This window comes from Pipistrellus hanaki (genome assembly GCF_964339955.1).
Source record: "Pipistrellus hanaki genome assembly, chromosome: 14".
Lineage (NCBI taxonomy): Eukaryota > Metazoa > Chordata > Mammalia > Chiroptera > Vespertilionidae > Pipistrellus > Pipistrellus hanaki.
This window is the reverse complement of record NC_140516.1, coordinates 48121795-48143613: the sequence shown is the minus strand read 5'-3', so window position 1 is coordinate 48143613 and position 21819 is coordinate 48121795. Positions and strand designations below refer to the sequence as shown.

Here is a 21819-nt window from a genome sequence, read left to right as displayed (position 1 = left end):
GCCTGCGGGTCTCCGGTGGGGAAAGTTGGGCGCATGGAGGCGCCGAGCGTCCCTGACCTGCCGGACCGACCGACCGACCGCGGCCGGAGCAGCCGCCGGAGCGCAGTGACCCGGAGGCTCCCCTGGAGCAACAGGACCGGCCGCTGATGGAGGATGACAGTACAATGCCCGGAGGAGAGGGAAATGCAGCCAGGAGAGGTGCCCCCGGCTCTGCAGGGACCCCAGAGCTGGGGAAACTGAGTCAGGGGCGGCACAGCTGTCGTGGCAGCCACCGCTTTCCTGCTGTCTGTGGTCTGGGTCCCCGCCCTGGGCTGGCTCCAGAGGCCCCGGCCCCCTCCCAGCCCATTGTTCTGGAGGATGGGGAGGTGCCTGCCCACACGCACTGCAGTGGTGGGGGAGGGAGGGTGGAGGGAGGGGTGGGGAGATCCTGGGAGGAACCTTGGGGAGCCCAGGCCAGGGCCCAAGCAGTGCTTGAACACACATCCCAAATCTGACACCCCCACCCCACCCACTACCCTGCCCTAGCTAGCCAACGCGGGCAGTGGGCTGGAGGCTGCCTTTGTCTGAACATCACTCAGCAAACTGAATTGATTCACTCCCCCCCCCCCCCACCCTTTCCTTTACTTTGGAAAAATGTTAGAATGACAGGGAGGGGTGTCTGGATTGCCGAATATTGCCGAAAGCTGAGTTAGTGAAGCAGTTCCTTGCCTCTCACGCTGGGATAGATAGTGAGTGGCTGTGTCAAATGCAAGGTTGGCCATAACTTGTCAGGTCAGAAGAGTGAGCAGGGATGTGCCCCCTCAGACACCCTTCTGTCTTGTAAAATGGAATTCAGCATCCCTGTTACACACACACACACACACACACACTCACACATACACTCACATACACACACACACTCACACACTCATACACACACTCACATACACACTCACACACACACATATACACTCACATACACACACACACACACTCACACACACTCACACATACACACATATACACTCACATACACATACACACACACTCACACATACACTCACACACACACACTCACACACACATACACTCACATACACACACTCACACACTCTCACACACATACACACACACTCACACACACATACACTCACATACACACACTCACACACTCTCACACACTTACACACACACATATACACTCACATACACACACTCACTCACACACTCATACACACACTCACATACACACACACACTCACACACTCACACACACTCATACACACACTCACATACACACACATTCACACACACACACTCACACACACACTCACACACACACACACACACACACACACACTCTCTCACACACACACACACACACACACACACTGGGGCACCTGCCATCCAAGATGAGGATGGATACTGGGTGTGCTGGGCTGCCCGCCACCGTTTGCCTGTGTCTATTCTAGAACGTTTCTTCACTCCCGGGGATCTGCGGTTCAAGGCGGCCTGTGAGAATTCCCGGGACTGGGACCTAGGACACAGCACGCTCTCCCTGGCAGCTCACTGCTTCTCTCCGGGCTCCCGTCTATAAGTGGGAGATATTAGTCGTATCTCATAGGATCAGAGCCTGCTCCCCCGCTACCTAACCCATCTGCTTCTAAGGTTTCCCCATGGCATGTTCTGTGCTGGACAAATGCACATGCAATCTCTTATGTTCTAAAGCCTCACAGAAAAAGCTGTTCCCAGCATTCTCCGTTTACTGGAGAGGAGGGGTGAATGACCTGTGGAAGGTCATGTGTGTGGGAAGTATTGATTCAGAACCAGGCCATCTGAATCCACTGCTCTGGTCCTTCATCTCCACCCTGTATAACGCATGACTGTGGCCAGGATTGCCATGCTATTAGGGACTTAAAAACGGCTGTTCCAGCTGGTTTGGCTCAGGGGATGGAGCACCGGCCTGTGGATTCAAGGGCTCTGGGTTCGATTCCTGTCAAGGGCACATGCCCGGGTTTTGTGCTCTGTCCCCAATGGGAGGGCCATGTATGCGGGAGGTAGCCGATCAGTGATTCTCTCTCATCATTGATGTTTCTCTTTCCCTCTCCCTCCTTCTCTGAAGTCAATATATACATTTTAAAGCCTGTTCTTCCCGGATTATTTCAAGAATGCTCTTGGTGCAAAAGGATGAGGGCCACAGCTATCGAACTGACTTGGGGCCTGTGAGCTGGGTTGTGCCAGCTTGGAGCCCCGAGTGCTGGGTTGTGCCAGAAAGATGGGCCATAAAATCTCCCCCCCCCAAAAAAAAAATCAAGTGTTTAGGGGGGGCAGTGATTATGGGGAGAACGGCAGGATATTGGTAGTTGTTGAAGCTGGATGATCTTCATAAAGCAGTTCATCACTGTTGCATTTGTTTTGTATATGCTTATAAATGTCCTTAATAGAATGTTTAGTTAATTCACAAAATCCAAAGGGCCCCCTTCTCATCTCTGGAGCTTTGAACAGCGAAGGCTGAGATGACCGTCAGCCCTGACCCCGCCAGGGCCTGGGTGGGTTGGCTCATAGAGCCCTAGAAGGATGAGATGGGGTGGAGGGGAGGATGGGGAGCAAGGGGTGGGGCAGGTTGGGCTAGCTCCTGTGGTGATGCAGTCAGGGTACCTCTGGGTAGTGGAAACCTAGTAATTTGCTCCAGGGGAGTGGGGGGTGGGTAAGGTGAGGAGCAGCAGGCAGGGGATTTTGCCTGGGTTGGAGGTGCCTCTGTAAGCATTACTTTGGGCCTAGGAGCTGGGATTCTTACCATCCTGGCAGTTAATCATAATAAAAATGAGCGTTTGAAACACTGATGTTGATTGAGGACTTAATTTATGCTAAAATATGAAAGTTTTGAATGACTCATTTATCACTAGCCACACTTGATAAGGAATGAAGGACTCTATGAGGGAGGCCCTGTTACCCCATTTCACCAAGAGGCCAGCTGGAGCTGGGCCGAGTGAGGGTTAGGAGGTGGCCAAGCCTCTCCTCGCACAGCCCGGCAAGTCAGAGGCCCCCGGAGAATTTTACTGAATGTCTGCGTGAATGAGTTCATGACTAACAGATTGAATGTGGCTGCCCGACTTCCCTGAGGTCACCAAACTCCACGCGGAAGTGGATGGGTGCTGGACGTGGCTCCCAGGCTGGCCAAGAAGAGGTCAAAATAGTGCTCATCCCTGGTTAGGGCTTCAGCCTTGGGGCCCACTTCCATGTCCACCTGCCTGTGCAGCTGTGACCCCGCCACTGGTGCCCTGGGATGCCCTTTGGTCCTCATGCAGTTCCCCCTGCCAGGACACTCCTCCCTTTCGCCAGCAAACTCCTACCCACCCTTCAAACTCGGTTCGGGTATCACTTCACAGGAAGCCTTCTGGGGCCCATCCATCTGAGTGAGAGCCTGCCCCTGTGGTTCCAGAGCCTCTGCCACTGACTGCTGTTGTTGGTAACCTCAAGTCGTGTCCGTTGAGTGTGCGATGTTTCCGATTTACATCCGATAAATCCCCCTGACTCCTCCAACAAATCTGTGAGGTTGGTGCTTTCACCCCATTTTGCTGATGAGGTAGTTGAGGCCTTTGAGAGATTTGGAAACGTGCCGAGCCAAAGAATCAAATCACCCAGCTGATGGATGCTTGAGTTGGCATGTGAATTAAACTCGGAGCCTAAAAAAGGTTTGCTCTTTCTCTCAATGCCTCTTCTCCCAACAAGCGTAGGAACTGTGTCTTTATGGCCATACTCTTAGCGACAGCACACAGTAGGTGCTCAGTGTTGACTGAATATCATTCAGCAAGCCACGAGGGAGCACAGCCGTGGGGAATGGCGCCCGCATCCTGCGTGGATGCTCAGGAGTGGGAGGAAGCAGGTGGGGGGAGTGGGCGGGGCTCAGCCGACGCCAGAAGAGATTGGGCTTTGATTCCAACAAGGCTTTGAGTGATGACTCAATCTTGTGGGGGCGACATCTCTCTCATAGCATGAGCAGGCCTCTTCGGGAAGGGAGAAAGCTTCTTTATTATCTCTGTGCATAATTTGAACGGCAGGGAGGAACCAGGGCCTTAATGAATGAACAACATGTGGCAGGGAGCTAGAGCCTCCCACCCGCAGGCGTGCGGGGTCTGGGCATTGCCAAGAGAGCAGGGAGAGCCACGGAGAAAACCAAGAGCTGCTGGCTTAGGTTGGCCAGTGGGGTTTCACAGGGGCAGTTAGCTTGGATTCTGATCCTGCTTTACCTTTTACCATCCATCCACGGGACACCAGGCAAGTTACTTAGTCCCCCCCACACCTCAGTTTCCTCCTCTGCAAGGCGGGGGTAATCAGAGTGGATTTGATTTGCTACCATACCCCTGCTAAGTGCAGAGTATGATCTCCGGCTCATTTGCTGTTATCTGCTCGTTATGGACCATTACGAATTCAGTGGATGTAGGTGGATTCAGCAGCTGAGTTGTCCAGGGGAGAAGGGCTGGCCCGTGATCCCACAGCTAAGAAGGACGAGAGTTCAACCTGAGCCTCAGCCACGTGGTTTCTTGTCCTGCAGGCCCAGACCTTTGGAGGGGAGCTGGGTGTCTCAGGTTGTTGGCCTCATTTGACTCCCAGCTGGTCCTTCGCCAAGGCTCTGAGCTCCCGTTGGGTTTCCTGGCTGGGCAGCAGTGGGGTTCAAGGTCTCTTTGCATCCCTGGACTCTATCCAGGGCCTTAGGCCTGTTGCCCTCAGATGACTCCCAGTCCACCATCCAACAGGCTCCGCCTGCTGTGCTGAGACCCCACATCTGGAGCTTTGCAGATGCTGCTCCGTCCTCTGCCAGGATCACCCTGCCTCTTCCAGCCTTGACCATGACCTAGCAGCTGTGAGGGCAGGTGGGGCTGATGACTGCTCCACAGCCATCCTTCTGGGGAACCCTGAACTGCAGAGGATGGGCCTCAGTACTAGTCCCCTTATCTGTAGGATGGCCACGTGTCCTGGTTTGCCGGGATAGTCGTGGTTTATGCCTCTTGTCCCAGTGAAATTATTAAGGGACTCCTTTCCCTTGCTAAGTATCCCAGTTTGGATGACAAATTATATGGTTGTGCCACTTATCTCTGTCCTCTCCTCAGCCATCAGGGCCTCATTTGGGACAAGGAAGGCAGGAGGGTGTGTGGTTAAATCCGGGCTTTGGGCTCAGACACCATCCCTGCGACATTTGGCTTGTTGGTCAGCCCTTGACTTTTATTCGATCTTTGTAGGGTCCTTAGAGACACTGCCACTTCCAGGGTGACTTAGCCCCTTCTCAGAGACCTATGGAGCCATTGAAACCTGAGTAAAAGGGTTATTGGCTCCCAGGTGGGGATTACGATTACATTTGTAAAGAATTAGTGAAATGTCTGCACAGTGCCACATTACATTTGCTATGTAACCAACCAGCCCAAAATGTAATGGCTTCAAGAGCAGCGATTGTGTTTGCTCGTGATTCTGTGAGCAGGGCTCTGCTGGGTGGTTCTTCTGCTGGTCTTGCCTCAGATCACTCATGTGACCACAGCCTCTGATGGCTGGGCTGGACTGCAGAGTCCAGACAGCCTTCCTCGGGGCTCTGGGTTGCGGTGCTGGCTGTGGACTGGGTTTCTCTCTCCAGGTGGGCTTTCTTCCTCCAGGAGGCTAGCTTGGGCTTCTCGATGCCCTGGCCTCAGAGCAGCAGCAGGAGGAGGAGAGGGGAGGCTGAGAGGTCTCTTGAGACCTTCCTGAGAGTCCATATAATACAGTGTCTGCTTCATTCTTGTGGGTACAGAGAAGTTATGTTGGCTCACTTGCAAGTTTTCCCAGTTGTTTTTGCTGTGATTGGTCAGGGCACGCTTTCCCATGACTAAAGAACAGTAGGTGAGGAACTGAGAAAAAAGCAGGAGAGCTCTAGATACACCTTCCCCTTTAAGCTGTTTGGGGAAGCGAGAGGGCAGGAGCTGAAGGTATTGCTCTTGTGAGGGGACAGTGGGTGCGGGTGACAGCCTGGGCGGGGCTCAGAATGGTCTCTGAAAGAAGTGGGGGCCCCTGCGGCCTTCATCTCAGCAGAGGGGCGCAAGCCAGCGATGTGCTCACTGTGGCTTTGGGTCCAGACCCGGGCAGGCTCTCTGCACCGGGATATTGCTAGAGCCCCTGCTGTTTTGGGACATGCCCACGTGACAAGATTCGTAGCTGTTGAGTGATACGCACCAACACTATTTCCCCTGTGAACGCTAGTATTTTTAGTGTGTGATTTTGCAGAATATGAAGAGTTTGAGGAAAAGAGACCTCGTTATAGCAGAAATACTTGTGTTTCTATTGGCTGTAGGATGCGTGCCCATTTAAAAATATCTGTGCTGCGGCCCTGGCCATGTGGCTCAGTTGCTTGAGCATGGTCCCATGCATGAAGAGGTCACCGGTTCCATCCCCTGTCAGGACACATCTCCATCTCCAGTAGGAGGCTTGCAAGATTAATGTTTCTCTTTGTCATTGATGTTTCATCTCTCTCCCTCCCCCTTCCTCTTCCTCTAAAAAAAAAATCAGTAAAGACATTTTTAAAAAGTGTTTATGCTTTCGGGGCCCCCAAAAGACAGCCACCAGGAGGAACCTCTGGTCGCTTACCTTCACCTCATTTTCTGAGCACATTAACTCAACTATTGAGGCTGTTTTACTTCCCAGATGTTGAGCACGTTTTTGGAGTAGTTCTGCCGACTACCTCCCAATTTTGCTGTCAGAAGCAGATGCTCCAGGAAGGTAGTTAGTTCTGTAGGAGGGAGCCCCTGTCCCGTTGGCTCCCTAAGCCCCCCAAATCTCACAGGGAAGTAAGTGGGTTTTGCTAGTGCCCTTTGTTTCCCGGTAGCTGGCAAAAGAAGCGAGCTCCTTTGCTGCCTTCTGTTTTTCTAAATCAGACCCGTGGGCTGGTGGTTTCCCTGTGACTGGGAGCGGTGGTTTCTGGACCCAGACTCCTGGCTCCTGTTTGGGTCCCAGATGTTGGGGCTCAAACCTGATGACTAAAGGCCTCAGGCTGGCCTCTCGCTGCCCCCCAGGTTTCCATGGGCTAAAGGCTAAATTCCTCTGGCCACTTCCTTCCTTTCTCGTCCTCCCCTTGTTGGCCTTGAGGGGCTCTTGCTGCCGATTGGGATAGGAAACTGTTTGTAGCACAAACACCAGGAGGCCTGCTCCCAGGGCAGAGATGAAAGCGGAGAAAGCAGAGCTGGTAGGTGGCGTCTACAGCCAGGCGGGACCCGTGTTGTCAAAGGTCTGGGCTGGGCCTACCCCTCTCATTTTACAGACTGGTAAACTGAGGCAAGGAAGGAAAGCTTGGCCGAGGACAGGCACACTGGGGTGCTACACCCAGGCTTGGGCCTGGTGGTTTCAGGGCATCCCTGGAGGGCACTTGGGAAGCAGGGGTTGTCGGCCCTGGGTGCAAGATTTTGGGGGACAGTGGCGAGCAGAGTTGCCAAAGACCCAGTAAAGACCTGATTCTGCTGGAATTTGCGGGTCCTGCCAGACCTGTCTTGGGAGAGGCTTCTGAGTGCATACACACACACACACGCACACACACACACGCACACATAAGTATGCATGTGCATGCACATGTGTGGCACGTGGTAGAGGAAGTAACAGAGATGGAGGAGAGGGAGGGAGACAGGGAGAGACTGAGAGATGTTAAAACTTCTGGGAGGTCTTTTTGGGGGTTAAAGCATGAGCCCACAGGACTGGGCTGGATAATGACGCTGAGTCTGCCCCTGTGATGTGCTCCTCAGCCCCTCCCTGAACCTTCGCTAGCGGGATCCACGGTGCCGCGTGCTGGGGCCAGGCCGGGCTGCTCAGGAAGGAAGGCGGCGGCAGGATGGGATTTATCAAGGCGCCATAGGAATGTCAGAGTGCACTTTGCCCTAGTTATTTTTTGTGCCTCCACCTTGTGTGTCGAATGAAAAACAGACTTTCTCAGCAGGTTGTGTCAGGGAACGGCGTGTATTCCTGTGCAGCGAGCGGTCAGACAGACACAGATGTGCAGCCGGGGGCCTGGGAAGACTGCCCCTCAAACATCTTAGCGGGTGGGGAGGTGGCAGAGGGCGGGGCCCCTTCTTCATGAAATATTAGCCATGAGGCCAAACTAAGCTGCAGACCACAAACACGGGAGCCAAAACTACGAGTGACCGTGGCAGAGGGGTGGCCCAGCTCACCCTGTGACTCACGAGGACTAGCCGGGGATTTCCGTGACCCCAGACAGCAGCCCCTCATCTTCCCAGGCCAGCAACCTCCCTTCCCCCTCCTCTCCCCGCCCCTGCTCACAGCTGCTTCTCCCGCAGAGAGAACTGATAAATTGGCTTCCATCTGTGACTCTGCTCACATCTCAAGGTGACCCCCCTCCGTGCCCACCTCCCCCAAGCCATTCGGGCCAGAGCCCATCGGGGGCCACACTGCCGGCTCCAGGCGTGTTCCCAAATTAGGCAACTGAGCACAGGACTCTAAGCAACATAGTGACTGAAGGGGCCTTCCCGGACTGTGGGAAGGCTGAGCCCAGCGATGCAGCCGGGCCTGGGAGCCTGGGGTGGCCTGCCCCCCCCTCCCCCCCCCAAGCCGTCCCCGTCCCCGCCTGCAGGGAACCGGGGTTTCTGCTCCAGCACTGCAGGTGGCCCACCGCACACAGGGGACATTTGGGGGTGTTGAGCATTGAAGCCAGAAGCAACACCCAAAAAGCACAGCTCCTCTCTGGGGCCTGGAGGAGGCGGGGCCAAGGCATTTGGGGAGCCCCTCCCAGGCGGGTCCCTGAGCTGCGCTCTGTCTGGGGGCAGCGTGATGTGGGATGAGCTGTACTGGTGTACCCGCTGTGAGCCCCGGGCATCCCTGGAAACTCTCTGAGCTTCTGCTAGAGCCCTCGGGGTCCCTGCGGAGGCTTCATGGGCAGAGAAGTGTCCCCCATGGTGTGGAAGCCACGTGGTCATGGGGCAGGGGGCTGGGGGGGCTGGGGTCCTGGTGCAGGAATCAGGAGCAGCCAGCAGCCTTGGGCGGGCCCAGCACTGTGGCCGGGCAGCAGGGCACCCCGTGAGGCGCAGAAGGCGATGGGCGAGAGCCCTGCTCCCGATGCTCACCCCGCCCAGCCCAGCCCTCTGCTGTCCTCACGCTGGCGGGCAGGTGCTGGGCAAAAACAATGATAACTTGGGTTCTCCTGGCCAAAGCATTCCACGTTCATCATGGAAAACAGAATCCACAGGAAGAAAGGAGGAAACAGCCGGGACCCCACACCCAGAGGCAGCGCCTGGCAACCTCGGGACTCAGGGATCAGCTTCCTTCAGAGACAGAACACAGAGGCTGGAGAAGGGATGGTTTACGGGGACGGAGTGGGCGTTGGCCATGATGGTTTCTGGGTGTGAAGCGTTTCTCCAGAGCCCCCGCCCTGGGCCATCTCTGTGACATCCCTCCACACGTCCCCAGCCGTAAGACAGCCACACCCGAGACCCCCGATTCCCGGACACCAGACACCCGGGGAGCAGGAGGGTTGGGATCCAGATGCAGGGATCTGGCAGGCGGGGCCGGGGCTGGTTGGAGGGCAGCCACGAGGGTCAGCTCCGCCCACGGGAAGGACAGGGGGCCTCTGGTCCCTGCAGACTGGGGCACGGGACAGGCCTGGGGATGGCAGATGGCCTCCCAGATGGCAGAGAACAGCCCAGCTGGTGCAGCCGGTGGTGTGGGGGCAGTAACGGTGTGGGGTGCAGCGTTGAGGGGCTAACGAAGGTTTCTGATGGTTAAGGATAGGACATGAAGGGCAGTAGAGAATCACTGGAGGTGCCTGTGGCTGGAAGTAACCTGATGGAACTGCTGGCTGTGACATGATCCAGGGGGGCTGCCTGGAGGCGGAGTGATGGAACTGCTGGCTGTGATGTGATCCAGGGGGGCTGCCTGGAGGCGGAGTGGAAGGCCCTCCGGGGAGCTCTCCACACCACCCTGCCTTGGCTCAGGCTGTTCCTCTGTCTGCTCTTCCCTCCCATCTTGTTTGCTCAGCCGACTGACTTGCCCTTCAAGATGCCAGTCAAGCAGCCCTGCCCTGGGGGGGCCTCCCCCACCCTCACCCCCCGGTGGCACTTACCATGGGTCTAATAGCGGGTGCAGAATAGGGTTTTGGTGTTCTTAATTACAGTACTTACACTGGCACCGCATGCTCTGTTTTGGCCTGAGACACGGTTGGATTCTCACGAATTAAATGCACATGTGTGTTCCCTAGACAAGACGAATGGCAGCCCCGTGGGGAAGGGCCAGGGAGGGCATGGCCAGGGAGGGCATGGCCAGACCCCCGGGGGGTGGGGGCCGTTTCCCATGGCCTGGGCCTTCCAGCTGAAGAGCTTGCTGGGTGATGCCCAAGTATTGCCCTGCTTCCCTCTGCATCGTTAACTTCCCAGCGGGCTCCTCTTCCACTGACCCAGCACGTCCCAGAGATGTGGGTGCGCTTTCAGGACCCTCCTAGGTCTGGGGTGAGAGAGAAGATGGGGGGCGGGTGTTGGGGCAGGGAGAACAGGCTCATGCAGGCTCCCTGCCACCAGCTCCCTCCTCCAGCCAGGCATTCCTGTGGACACCTCCCAGAGGTCCCCTCCGGAGGGGAGGAGGGGAGGTCGTCACCCTGCACTCTTGACATTCCAGGCTCCGGAGGGGGGTTCACCCTGAGTCTGGAGGCTCTGCTCTGCAGAGGGATGGCCACTGATTAACTGACCTCCACTGCAGCTCTTAAAGAGAACAGCGACGCCGAGAAACGGCCCTGCGTGGCCGGCCTCAGGAAGCGGGTGGGCTGCACCCTGGTGCGAGTGGGGTGGGGGGTGGGGAGGAGGAAGAGCCACGGACAGACCACCTGGGTTCTCGATGCCCAGACACCTTTCCTAAGTCCAAGCTCGGGCAGTCTGCCGTGTACGGATGGCGAGGGGGCAGTGTTGCGCGCCCCGGACCTCGGTTCTTACCTACCCTGGCCCTGCAGGGGCTGGAGCAGGGGTCCTGGAGCCAAGGGCACCGAAGCCCACCATGCGTGGGCAGTACCCACGCAAGCACCTGTGTGTGTAGCAGCCTTGATGAGTCTGAATATGCCTGGGCCATCTGTGTGGCCTCCCCGTGATCCCTACGCATAGCATGTGGATTACCCCCTGGAATGCATACAGGGTATGAAGTGGGAGGCCCCGCGGGCCTCATCACGCTGCTTGGCCTTAGACGGGTCAGGGGACACCCTGAGACCTTGTGGGCCCCCCAGATTGGCGTTCCCGCCCCTGCTCTCCGGAGCAGCCTGAGGAAGTCAATCACATTTCCCAGAAAGCCCATTTCTGTTTCCTGGGAAAAGCCTTGGAGCAGAGTTGGTCCTCGGGGGAATCGCTCATTGGTTTTCTTTCTCTGTTTCTCTCTCTCTTTACCGTTCTGGACGTAGATACTCTATGTTAGCTCCTTTCAAGGGTGGTTACTCTTCCAATTTTGCCAGACAAGCTTAGCAAAGTCTAAAGTTAATATTTTAACCTTTGCTTTGCTACTGCTTTCTTGGTAAGAAGGTCAGTCCACTGTCGAAGGTTTTGTATAAAAAAGGAAAGAATGTGGGATTTTAAACCCAGGAAATCTTCAAGCATCCTGTATAAGGCTTTCCATATGCCCATCAGGTGAGGGATGGGCTGCATACAGGTGCCAGGGCCACCTGTGCTGAGGGCATTTGGTTCCCCGGGGTGGCCAGCACCCCGGGCAGCCAGCCCTCCTCCAGGCTGCAGTGGGTGGTCCGTGCTCGGCCTTCTCCCCTTTGGAGTGTCTCGTGGCGTTTGCCTTCTCTTGTCTGTGATCTGGGAGCAGCCGTTCCCCAGGCAGGTCCCTGCCGCAGGTTCCCCAGGAGAAGGTGTTAGTGCCGGCGTGGCCTGCCCTCCTGACAGAATGAGGCCGTGGCTCCGCCGGCGGGGCTGGCTATGGAGCAGGTCACTGGGCATCTCCTCGCATTTCTTCTGGTTACTGGGCAGCAACTTGTCTGCGGGGAAGCACCGACCAGTCCTCTGTCCGCAGCCCTCCGTCGGGATGGGGCTTGGCATCCCGCTCCAGCCAGCTGGCAGCCTCGGGGCATCTAGGGGAAAAGTGAAAGCACAGCCGGTGGCTGGGCGGGCACCGGCCCTGCTCCGGGCCCGCGTGCCTGTGTTGTCAGAGAGCGGGGTGTCTGGGGAGAGGCCGGTGCCAGCGATTGCCACGGGCGGGTGCGGTCAGACACTCTGGGGCTGGCAGGGCTTGGAAACCTGCTGCAGAGTCCGCCAGGCGGAGAGGTTAGCCTCTGCCAGAGGGAGGCCCGTGGGAGGGTGGGGAGCCATGTCCGGGGTGGGAGTGTCCTGGGAGCAGTGGGGGGGGGGGAGGGGAAATGCTTTCCTTACAAGGTGGTTTTCTGCAGCCCTTTGATGCTTTCTAATCGAGATATAATTCACATATAAAATTCACCATTTTTAAGTATACAATTTGGTGGTTCTTTTATGTCCACAGGGTTGTGCAACCATCACCACTGTCAAGTTCCAGAACATTTTCATCATCCTAAGCTAGGGGTGTCGAACTCAATCAGAGAAGGGGCCAAAATCTAAAATCCAGCCTAAATCGCGGGCCGAATGGTTTACTGAACAGTCATAAACTGACAATGTCATAAACTGACAGCGGAGTGCAGTGATGACAGCGCGGTGCGGGCCACATTGCAAGGCCTGGCGGGCTGGATTTGGCCCGCGGGCCTTGTGTTTGACACATGTGTCCTAAGCAGAAGCCCCGCCCACTGGCGCTCGCTCCCAGTCCCCACTCCTCCGGACTCCGCTCCGCTGCCCTGGCTACAGGCTGACAGTGGTACCCAGGCCGGCCAGGGACTGAGGCCTGGGCCTGGGCTGGAATACGGCCGGAGAGGAAGGAACTTGGCGCTGGAGACGGGCACTTACCGTGTGACTTCAGGAAGATGCTCACCCTCCCTCCGCCTTGGTGGGACGATTAAATTGAGGACATGGCCATTTTCTTAGCCGGAGTTGGACCGATTTGATGATGATGGTGATGATGGTGGTGGTGGTGGTGGTGGTGGTGGTGGTGGTGATGATAAATAACATCTATAATTTATGGAGTGCCCATCATGCACCAGGTTTTATGGATACTATTTTGTTGATTTGTGTGCTATTTTCTAGCCATCTTAGGAAGTCTATCACCCTCCACCCATTTTCCAAGTGGGAAAAACGGAGGCTCGGAGAGGCCGAGGAGCTCCCCAGGTCATGGATCTGGGAAGGGGCCTGCAAGGATAGGAGCCCAGGCTCTCCTGACCCTGAACCTCTGTGTAACCAGTAGCTCCTCCCTCACCCCGTTCTTGGATTGGAGAATTTGGGCTTTTGAAATGTTCTGTGTCAGAGCCCAAGGAGACTGGAGCCACATCATCTCCTGAGCCCGGAGAGAGCCAGTCAGAGCTCGGGAGAGCCCTGTAGCTGTGACCCCCTGACTTCCTTCAGGATGTGTGCTCACCTGGGGAGTCGTGCGGACATCTCTCAGTAGCTCATCTTTCAAGAGAAACGCTCCTGTGGAGACCTGGCGCTGGGACAGGGGTGCAGGCTCGGGGAGGGTGAGCTCCACCCCAGACGGGCCTCTAACATCAACTTTGCTTTCTCATCCACCGCGTCCCAGACTTCTAACCGCGGGGTCTCATGAGCTCTGCCCCTAAGGCTCCTAGCTCAGTGTGAAATTCACATTCAGTGAGTGCTGGCCACCCTAGCTTTCCCGGTAGGTTTCTGGGTTTTGTACATTTCTGATCATTTCAAATTAACAATATGAGTTTGACTAAACTTGCAAAAGAGCCCAAAGTAAAACCTGTACAAGAACTTGGCCCTGGGAAGGAATTCCGCAAGTGGTGGGTGGAACTGTTGCTTGCGCAGAGGGTTTCTGCTGCCTGTTGCCTCCTTGGTTCACCGAGACGCGGCGATGGAGGCCCTGGGGACTGGGATCCCGCTTCCCAGGGCGAAGACAAGGCCAGAGAGGCCCGGCAGCTCCTCAGGGCCCCTGAGGGCCCCCACCTGTGGCTTCTCTACTCACCACGCCCCATAATGCATTGTGACCAGGAGACATTTTCTTTTCCTTGCCTTCCTCTAAAGAACTTGGGTTTGTCTTATGTTCTGGTTCTGAGGAGACATACCCTTGACCCTGTGGCCCAGCCTGGCTGCCCTGCCTGAGCATGGAGGCCACTGTGCTATACCCTGGGCCTCCACAGGAGCCACCTCCCCCCCCACCCCCCCCAGACTTAGAGCTTGTTCTTCTAGTTCTAGTACAAAGGGTCCCAGGGTGACATCTGACATTGGTATTCCATCCCCTGGAGAAGATGCCAAGACCTTCTTCACTGAGGCTTTGTGCCCCGCCCATATGGCCTTGGGAGCCCTGGGAGGCTGAACAAAGCAAAACGGGTGTGTCTTGCTCCTTAAAGAGACCCTGCTTCTCTGCAGGGCCAGGCTCTGGTTTCTCAGAACACGGAGGGGCCCGGCAGCGATGGGGTAGTGGGGGGATCGGGGGGCACAATCCCTGGCCTCTTCTGAGGCCCTGGGTTCGCAGAGGGGCTTCTCAGTCTAGGAGGCCCCCGAGGCTGGGCTGGAGCCCTCTGAGTGGGAGCCAGTTGGTGGCTGGATGCCGCCTTTGCCGTCTGCAAGGGTAACGGTAGAGGCAGCAGAATTCAGACTCCTCCAGGGCTGTTTAGATTCATCCCAGCAGCCTCAGTCCCAGAAAAGCCAGCCGGACATAGACCCCGCATCCACTCCAAGACTCAGGTCCGAAACATCCCGAAGGTTTCAAAGTGCAAACTGTGTAGGTCTGATGCATGCATATTCTCGTGAGTTTGATCATCCGTTTGATAAAATGTCTGCGGGGCCTACCTGTACTCTGTTTAAGAAAAATATTGTCTTGCCCTCCTGAAGCCAGAGAGACAGACATGTAACTGGAATATTAAAACAGCCACTCTTTTGTTATGGAGAACTTAAGACATACAGAAGTAGGGTAAGTAATGTATTGAGCATCCTTGAATATCAGGCATCATATTGTTTCATCTGTAAACATTTCAGAATGTATCTCTAAAGTATAATGACTCTTGAACATTACATGACTACATTATTAACGGTAATTTATTAATATCATCAATATCGGGTCGGTGTTTATAATTCAGACCATTTCCAATTGTCTCATAAGTGATGTAAATGTTTCTGTTCATTTGAATCATGATCCATGCAAGGCCCATGCATTGCAATGACTGCAGTTGCTCTGCCTTTTAAGCTGCTAAGGCAATCTGTCTCAGGCAGGTCAGGTGGGTGGGGAGCTCATTAGCAATGCAAATTTTCTGCTGCCCTGGACCAATTGGAGTAGAGACTCTGGGGGTGGGGCCCGCAATCTGTTCTAACCGGGGCTCTGGGTGATTCTGATGCACACTAAAGTTTGAGAACCACTAATCCATAGTTTCTCCTCCTCTGTTCCTATATATTTTCCTTGTAATTTGTATTTTGGAGAAACCTGGCTGTTGTCCTGAGCATTGCCTCCAGTCTAGGTTTTGCCAGTTGACCTGGGATTCTAGGATGACCAAATTCCTCTCTCTGTTCCTCCCTCCAACAGAGGTGGGTGCCCTGGAGGATGAGGCGGAAGTGGGGCTCCCCATTTGTTGAATATAATTCATGAAAATCAGCAGGAAGACCTGTAGAAACCATTTCCTTCCCTTCCCCAGCCTTGGCCTGGACACATATGTGCATGTGAACCTGTGGTGGACAGAGATGGCGCACTGCCCCACTCACCATCTGGGATTATAGGGGCTCGGGACCTCACTGTCTCCGGGGAATGCCAGCTGCCCCAGTTCTCTCTCACTGGGGCAGCTCATCTCCCAAACCATCTGGGGTGGGGGTGGGGGGTAACTGGATGATGCTGCCCAGGGTCAGGATGGGCCAAGCACAACCTCTCACTCTGAGCCTGTGCCAGGTGCTGTGGTTTCTGCCCCTGCAAGTGCTCATTTCCATAATTATTGTTTAGCATTTGGAGAGCGACTGTTTCACACTTGGTATTCTTTGCAGCCAGGAGGGTCTCCCAGTTCATGCAATAAAATTTCCATTTACTCTGGACATCAGCTGAGATGATTAAAAAAAAAATCCATAAATTATTTACTGGAATGGCTGCTCAGCTTACGGTAATAATGCATTAGTTCAGCTAGCCATGAAGCCTGTTATAGGGTAATAAATTTCTTTTATTTTCCTTTTTAAAAGATATCTGCCAGTAACCTACACATGACCTTGCACCGACCAGTTTTCAGAAATGACACTGCAGGGAGGGCATGTGAGGAGAGAGAAGTGGAGAGCTTTTTTCCAGTAGCCTGACTTTAGGCAGTTGTCAGCAGCTGCCTGTCATCTCAGAGCCAGGAGGAGGAAAGAATGAAAACGTCCATTGCATGTTTAAAGCTTAACGACCTTAAAAATCCTCCTTTTCTGCTCATGGTTTGGCTCAGTGGATAGAGCATCAGCCTGGGGACTGAAGGGTCCCAGGTTCGATTCCAGTCAAGGGCATGTATCTTGGTTGCACGCACATCCCCAGTAGGGAGTGTGCAGGAGGCAGCTAATCGATATTTCTAACTCTCTATCCCTCTCCCTTCCTCTCTGTAAAAATTAATAAAATAGCTGAAACCGGTTTGGCTCAGTGATAAAGCGTTGTCCTTCGGACTCAGGGGTCCCAGTTTTGATTCCAGTCAAGGGCATGTTCATTGGTTGTGGGCACATCCCCAATAGGAAGTGTGCAGGAGGGAGCTGGTCGATGTTTCTAGCTCTCTATCCCTCTCCCTTCCTCTCTGTAAAAAATAAATATATTTTAAAAAAATTAATGAAATATATTTGAAAATAATCTTCCTTTTCCTTTATTTATTTTGTAGTGAGAGAGAGGGAGTGAGAAAGGGCTAGAGGTACAGAGAGAAACCTCCATGTGAGAGTGAAATAGCAAACATCCATCGCCTGCCTCCTGCACGCCCCTCCCTACCAGAAAGCCACGGAGTCCCCATTGTTGAGAGCACCGGTCATTTCGCATGAGGCATGAGCCTTGGGCCTTGTAGAATAAAGGCTGGCCCGAGGTCCTGTCTTCATCCTTTAAAATGTTATGTTTATGGAGCAGGATCGATTTACTGTATCCCGGAAAGTCTACAGTTCTGCTCACGGCCATTTGTTGACTAATGTCTCCCACAGAGGAGAGCAATAAGCAAGTTTCTGAGTGATGGCTGTCTTTGACATACCTCTATCCAGCCCATTTTTATTTCCAGAACCTCTGCTTTGATTAAAACCATTAGAGCCCGGAGCAAATACAGGGTGTCTGAGTTTTATGTCTCGCATTTTATAGCAGGAGCGCCCCGCTGAAACCTGGTTATTAATTTTTATACCACGAAGGCAAGCGCAGTGAGCATCAACCTACCAAGTTAAACTATGTTCCTCCTCAACTACCTGGCTTGGGTCTCTAAAAAAATCCCGAGTCATACTTTTACATATTTATATTCTGTACTTTGCTGCAAAAATATTTTAATATTTTTACCCCCTTTGCTGCAAAAGTTATTTTAAAAGTGATGTGTGGGGGTTGGGTCCCAGGTTAAGAGTGAACCTAGAAACCCACAAATCAACTCATTTTTACATACAATAAACTAAAAAGGATTGCACAGTAAATCTACAAGACAGAAGTGCTGTTAAATTAGCTAAAATCAGTAACAAAAGAGTCCCCACAATAATTTTCTGACCAGAAAGCTGGTTCTCCATGAACCAGTGGTTGTGTGGTTCAGAGGTTGCATTCCTGAAATGATGTTTTTCCGATTTTTTGACGTGAAATCATCAAATCCCTTTGTGTTACTGCATGCCAGGGTATCTTAGTGCTGGAAGGGTGAGATGCTTTAATGTCTGGTTAATCTACTGCGAACAGTGTTGTAGGTTTTTCTTCAAACTCCCAGCGTTTCTGGCTTTACCTGCAAAGCATTTTCCTTTCACCTCTCCTCCTCTCCCTATCTTCACAGGTGGGTCTCAGTTTCTTTTCATCAGCTTCCTTTCTCTCCTCACAGCCTGCACTCTACAAACCTCCATTCTTCTTGGGCTTTTCACTTTGCCTTTCTCTCCTCTTCCCGATGCCCATGTCGCCCTGTGAGTGCTGACCGGGAATATCACACAGGTGGGAGCAGTCACGGCAGATGTTATTGCCTTGGCTTTGCAGAGAAACATAAACAGGCCTCAGCTAACGACAGAACGGCTTACAGGGGACCATCGCCCCTGTGTATTGGGGGACAGGTCATAGACATGTACTTTGTATAAATAGACACGTCATGCATCAACTCTCTCTGGTTGTCTGTTAGCATAGGTCTGTCAAGCACTCTTAGATCAGCAGATAATATTCCACTGACCCCCTGGTCTTTATTCCCAACCACTTATTTATCGAATGGAAGCTCTCAGCTGTATTGGGGCTATTAGCACTCCAGAAACTTGCCATAGCCCGCAGGGATAAAGGAGGCTTTTCCATGTTCTTTTCCCCAATAATAATAATAAAAAATTTTGTTGTTGTTTTGTTAATCTTCACCCGAGGATATTTTTCCATTGATTTTGAGAATGGAAGGAGAGGGAGGGAGGAAGAGAGGGAATGAGGGAGGGAGACACATCATTTGGTTGCCTCCCACAGGAGCCCCGACCAGGACCAGGGATTGAGCCCTTGGCCAGAATTGAACCCGGGACCCTTCATTTCAAGGGCTGACACCCTATCCACTGAGCCTAACTGGCTAGGGCTCCCCAAGAATTTTTGAGCACCACTTTGACATCCGAAATAGATAAAGAAAAATCAGCTTGAGAACAAAGCTGTCACTGTAGGCTTTGTATCTTCCTGCGCTGGCCTGATGCTCATTAGGCGGGGCTCACCTTTGATTTGGGGTGCAGAGCGCTGTAGATGTGGGTGAGCATGATATCCATCTATCTATAAAAATGCTGCGGCATGCCTTTTTTTTTCTTTTTTTTCAGATCAGTTTTAAATCATTACACAGTGTAGCTTCATTTTAATTCTGGATGGGAGAAGTCCGTGAAGTTTAATTGCCCCTACAAGGCCTGGTTGAGTGACCAGCAAGTCAAATGATTTATTTTCTACTGCACCGAGACAGCGGGGGAGGGGCTCACAGGGAGAACCCAGCAGGTCCTTGGTTCTTGCCCTGAATATCTTGGAGTCCTCGGGGGCCCGAGACATGTGTGGCCCAACACATGCAATTGTGCTAGTCAGTGGGCCGTGCTCAGAGCAGGGCTGAGTGATGGGATAATTAGAGCCAGGCCGACGGCGGGTGGATGGTGTGTCTGCAGATAATGGCTTGTTTGCTAATTGCCAACACCAGATTTTCTGGGTAATTAGACATTTGGTTTCTTCCAAGACCTTCTGTGCAAGCGTGGACACATGGCTGCAGGCCTTCCAGGTAGCGGGTGGAGAGAGTGTGGCTCCAGTGCAGGGTGGCATCTCTGCCGGCTGCCCCAAAGGCCGAGGGCAGGGCAGAAGTCTCGCCAACAGGTGGAAAGGACCATCTGGCCGGGCCCCCTAGTGGAGAGGCCAACCCCCCAGCTTTCATGGCAGGGGATGCCCCTGAGCTAGGGGATCAGCTAAGAAGGCAGAGGCTAGCAGGCTGGTTCAGGAGCCTGGCTTCTGTCTCCATTCTCCTCTCAAGAGCACCGAGCTTTGGGTGCTAATAGGAATCAAAAATGGCTTCCCCCCTCAGATGTGCAAATTGATTTTTTAACTTATATATTTATTTTTAAATATAGGAAGGGAGAGGGATAGAGTTAGAAACGCTGATGAGAGAGAAACATCTATCAGCTGCCTCTTGCATACCCCCTACTGGGGATGTGCCTGCAACCAAGGTACATGCCCTTGACCGGAATTGAACCTGGGACCCTTCAGTCCGCAGGCCAACGCTCCATCCACTGAGCCAAACTGGTTAGGACGAGTTGATTTTTTTAAAATAAAAAATATTTGTGTAGTAAAGTAAAATAATAATAATAATAATAATAAAAATAAATTTTATATATATATATATAATAAATGTAAAATGTAAGATTTGCCATTTTAACCATTTTTAAGTGTACAAACCTTTGGAAATAATTACAGTCAGTATTGTGTAACCATCACCACTATCTGTTTCCAAAACCTTTCCTTACCAATACAGAAACAGTACACACTCTGTTCCTGCCCCCTTCCAGGCCCCGGTAACCCCAAATCCATCTCCTATCTTCACAAATTTGCCTATTCTAGATATTTCATATAAGTGGAATCATACTATATTTCACCCTTTGTGCCTAGCTTATTTCACTTAACATAATGTACTCTAGATTCATCTATGTTATGACATGTATGAGAATTTTATTCGTTTTTACAGCTGAATAATATTCCATTATATGGACATACCATGTTTTGTTTATCTATTCACCCATTGGTGGATACCAGGTTCTGCCTACAGTGTGCTTATTGTGACTGCAAGGACATTCACATTCATGTATTTATTTGAATCTTTGTTTTCAATTCTTTGGGGTAGATACCTAGGAGTAGAATTGCTGGGTCACACGGTAATTCTATATTTGACTCTTTGAGGAACCACCAAACTCTTCCCCAGTGGCTGTGCCATCTCTCATTTCCACCCGAAATGTGTGTGTGTGTGTGTGTGTGTATGTATGTATATGTATATGTATATGTGTGTGTATATATATATATATATATATATATATATATATATATAGATTCCGATTTGTCCACATCCTTGCCAACATTTGTCATTTCTGTTCCTTTTTTATTATAGCCATCCTACGGGGTGTGAAAGAGTATCTCATGGTAGTTTTGATTTGATTTCTCTAATGATTACTATTGTTAAACATCTTTTCATGTGCTAATTTGCCATTTGTATATATTCTTTGGAGAAATGTCTAAGGCTTAAGGTTCAGAGTGACCCTGGAAACCGCCAAATCAACTCAGAGAGTCACATCCATTGGTTGTCTACCACACGCACCCCAACCAGGGCTGGGGAATCTGTAACCAAAGTGTGTGCCCTTGACAGGAATTGAACCCGGGACCTTTCAGTCCTCGGGCTGATGCTCTATGCACTGAGCCAAACTGGCTCGGGCTCATTTGGTTGTTTTAAATACTAAATGTAAGGGGATGCTGACGCCTGAACTTTGTGTGGCTGGGGTCAGCCTGGCCCACCACACAGCCTGGCACCTGCTCCCCGGCCGGCCCCTACCAGCTCTAAGAAGCGTGCTTTCCTTTCTCTTTCCAGAAACGGCCCCCACGTCTGCGTATTCATCTCCTGCCCGGAGCCTTGGGGACACAGGGATCACGCCTCTGTCCCCTTCCCATATCGTGGTAAGACGTGTGTACATGTGTGTGGGAGTGTGTTCATTACCTTGTCTGTCTGGGTCTGTTGGCATGAGGCGGCTGAGCAGCCCGTCACTTTCCTGGGTGGAGATTGCGTGGTCCCGGTACCAGCCGAGTGAGCCCTCCCGACTCCTCGTCCCTCTCTGGGCCCGTGTGGCTGGTGCCGTTAGAGCCAGTGGCCTGGGTGGCAGCATGGGCAGGCAGGTGGGGGCAGCCCTGAGGGGACGGGACCCAGCAGGGTCATGCGTGGTTATGGCAGCACCCGGCAGGGCCCTGGTATATGGAGCCCTGCTGCCAGGCCTGACCCACGGAGCTGGTGGAGAGGTCCCCTGGGAGCTGCATGGGCATAGCTGGCAGAGCCCCTGGGCAGTGGCTGCAGGTCTGCACGGGGCCTGGGGGAGAACAGGGGGAGGCAGGCTGTCACTCAGAGCCAATGGGGGTGTTGTCTATAGGAGAACTGTGGGAGGCAGGCTGTCA

The 21819-nt window shown here is 53.0% G+C and overlaps 1 protein-coding gene across 7 annotated transcripts in view; it reads left to right on the top strand.

Moving 5' to 3' along the window:
* HSPA12A (heat shock protein family A (Hsp70) member 12A) overlaps positions 1–21819 on the top strand; it is a 104183-nt gene that overhangs the window by 56407 nt on the left and 25957 nt on the right. For all 7 annotated transcript variants that reach the window (XM_084903736.1, XM_084903738.1, XM_084903737.1 and 4 more), the window contains one exon: positions 21245–21330. In XM_084903736.1, coding sequence (XP_084759862.1) covers positions 21245–21330 — 86 coding nt within the window. The remainder of the gene's footprint in view (positions 1–21244; positions 21331–21819) is intronic.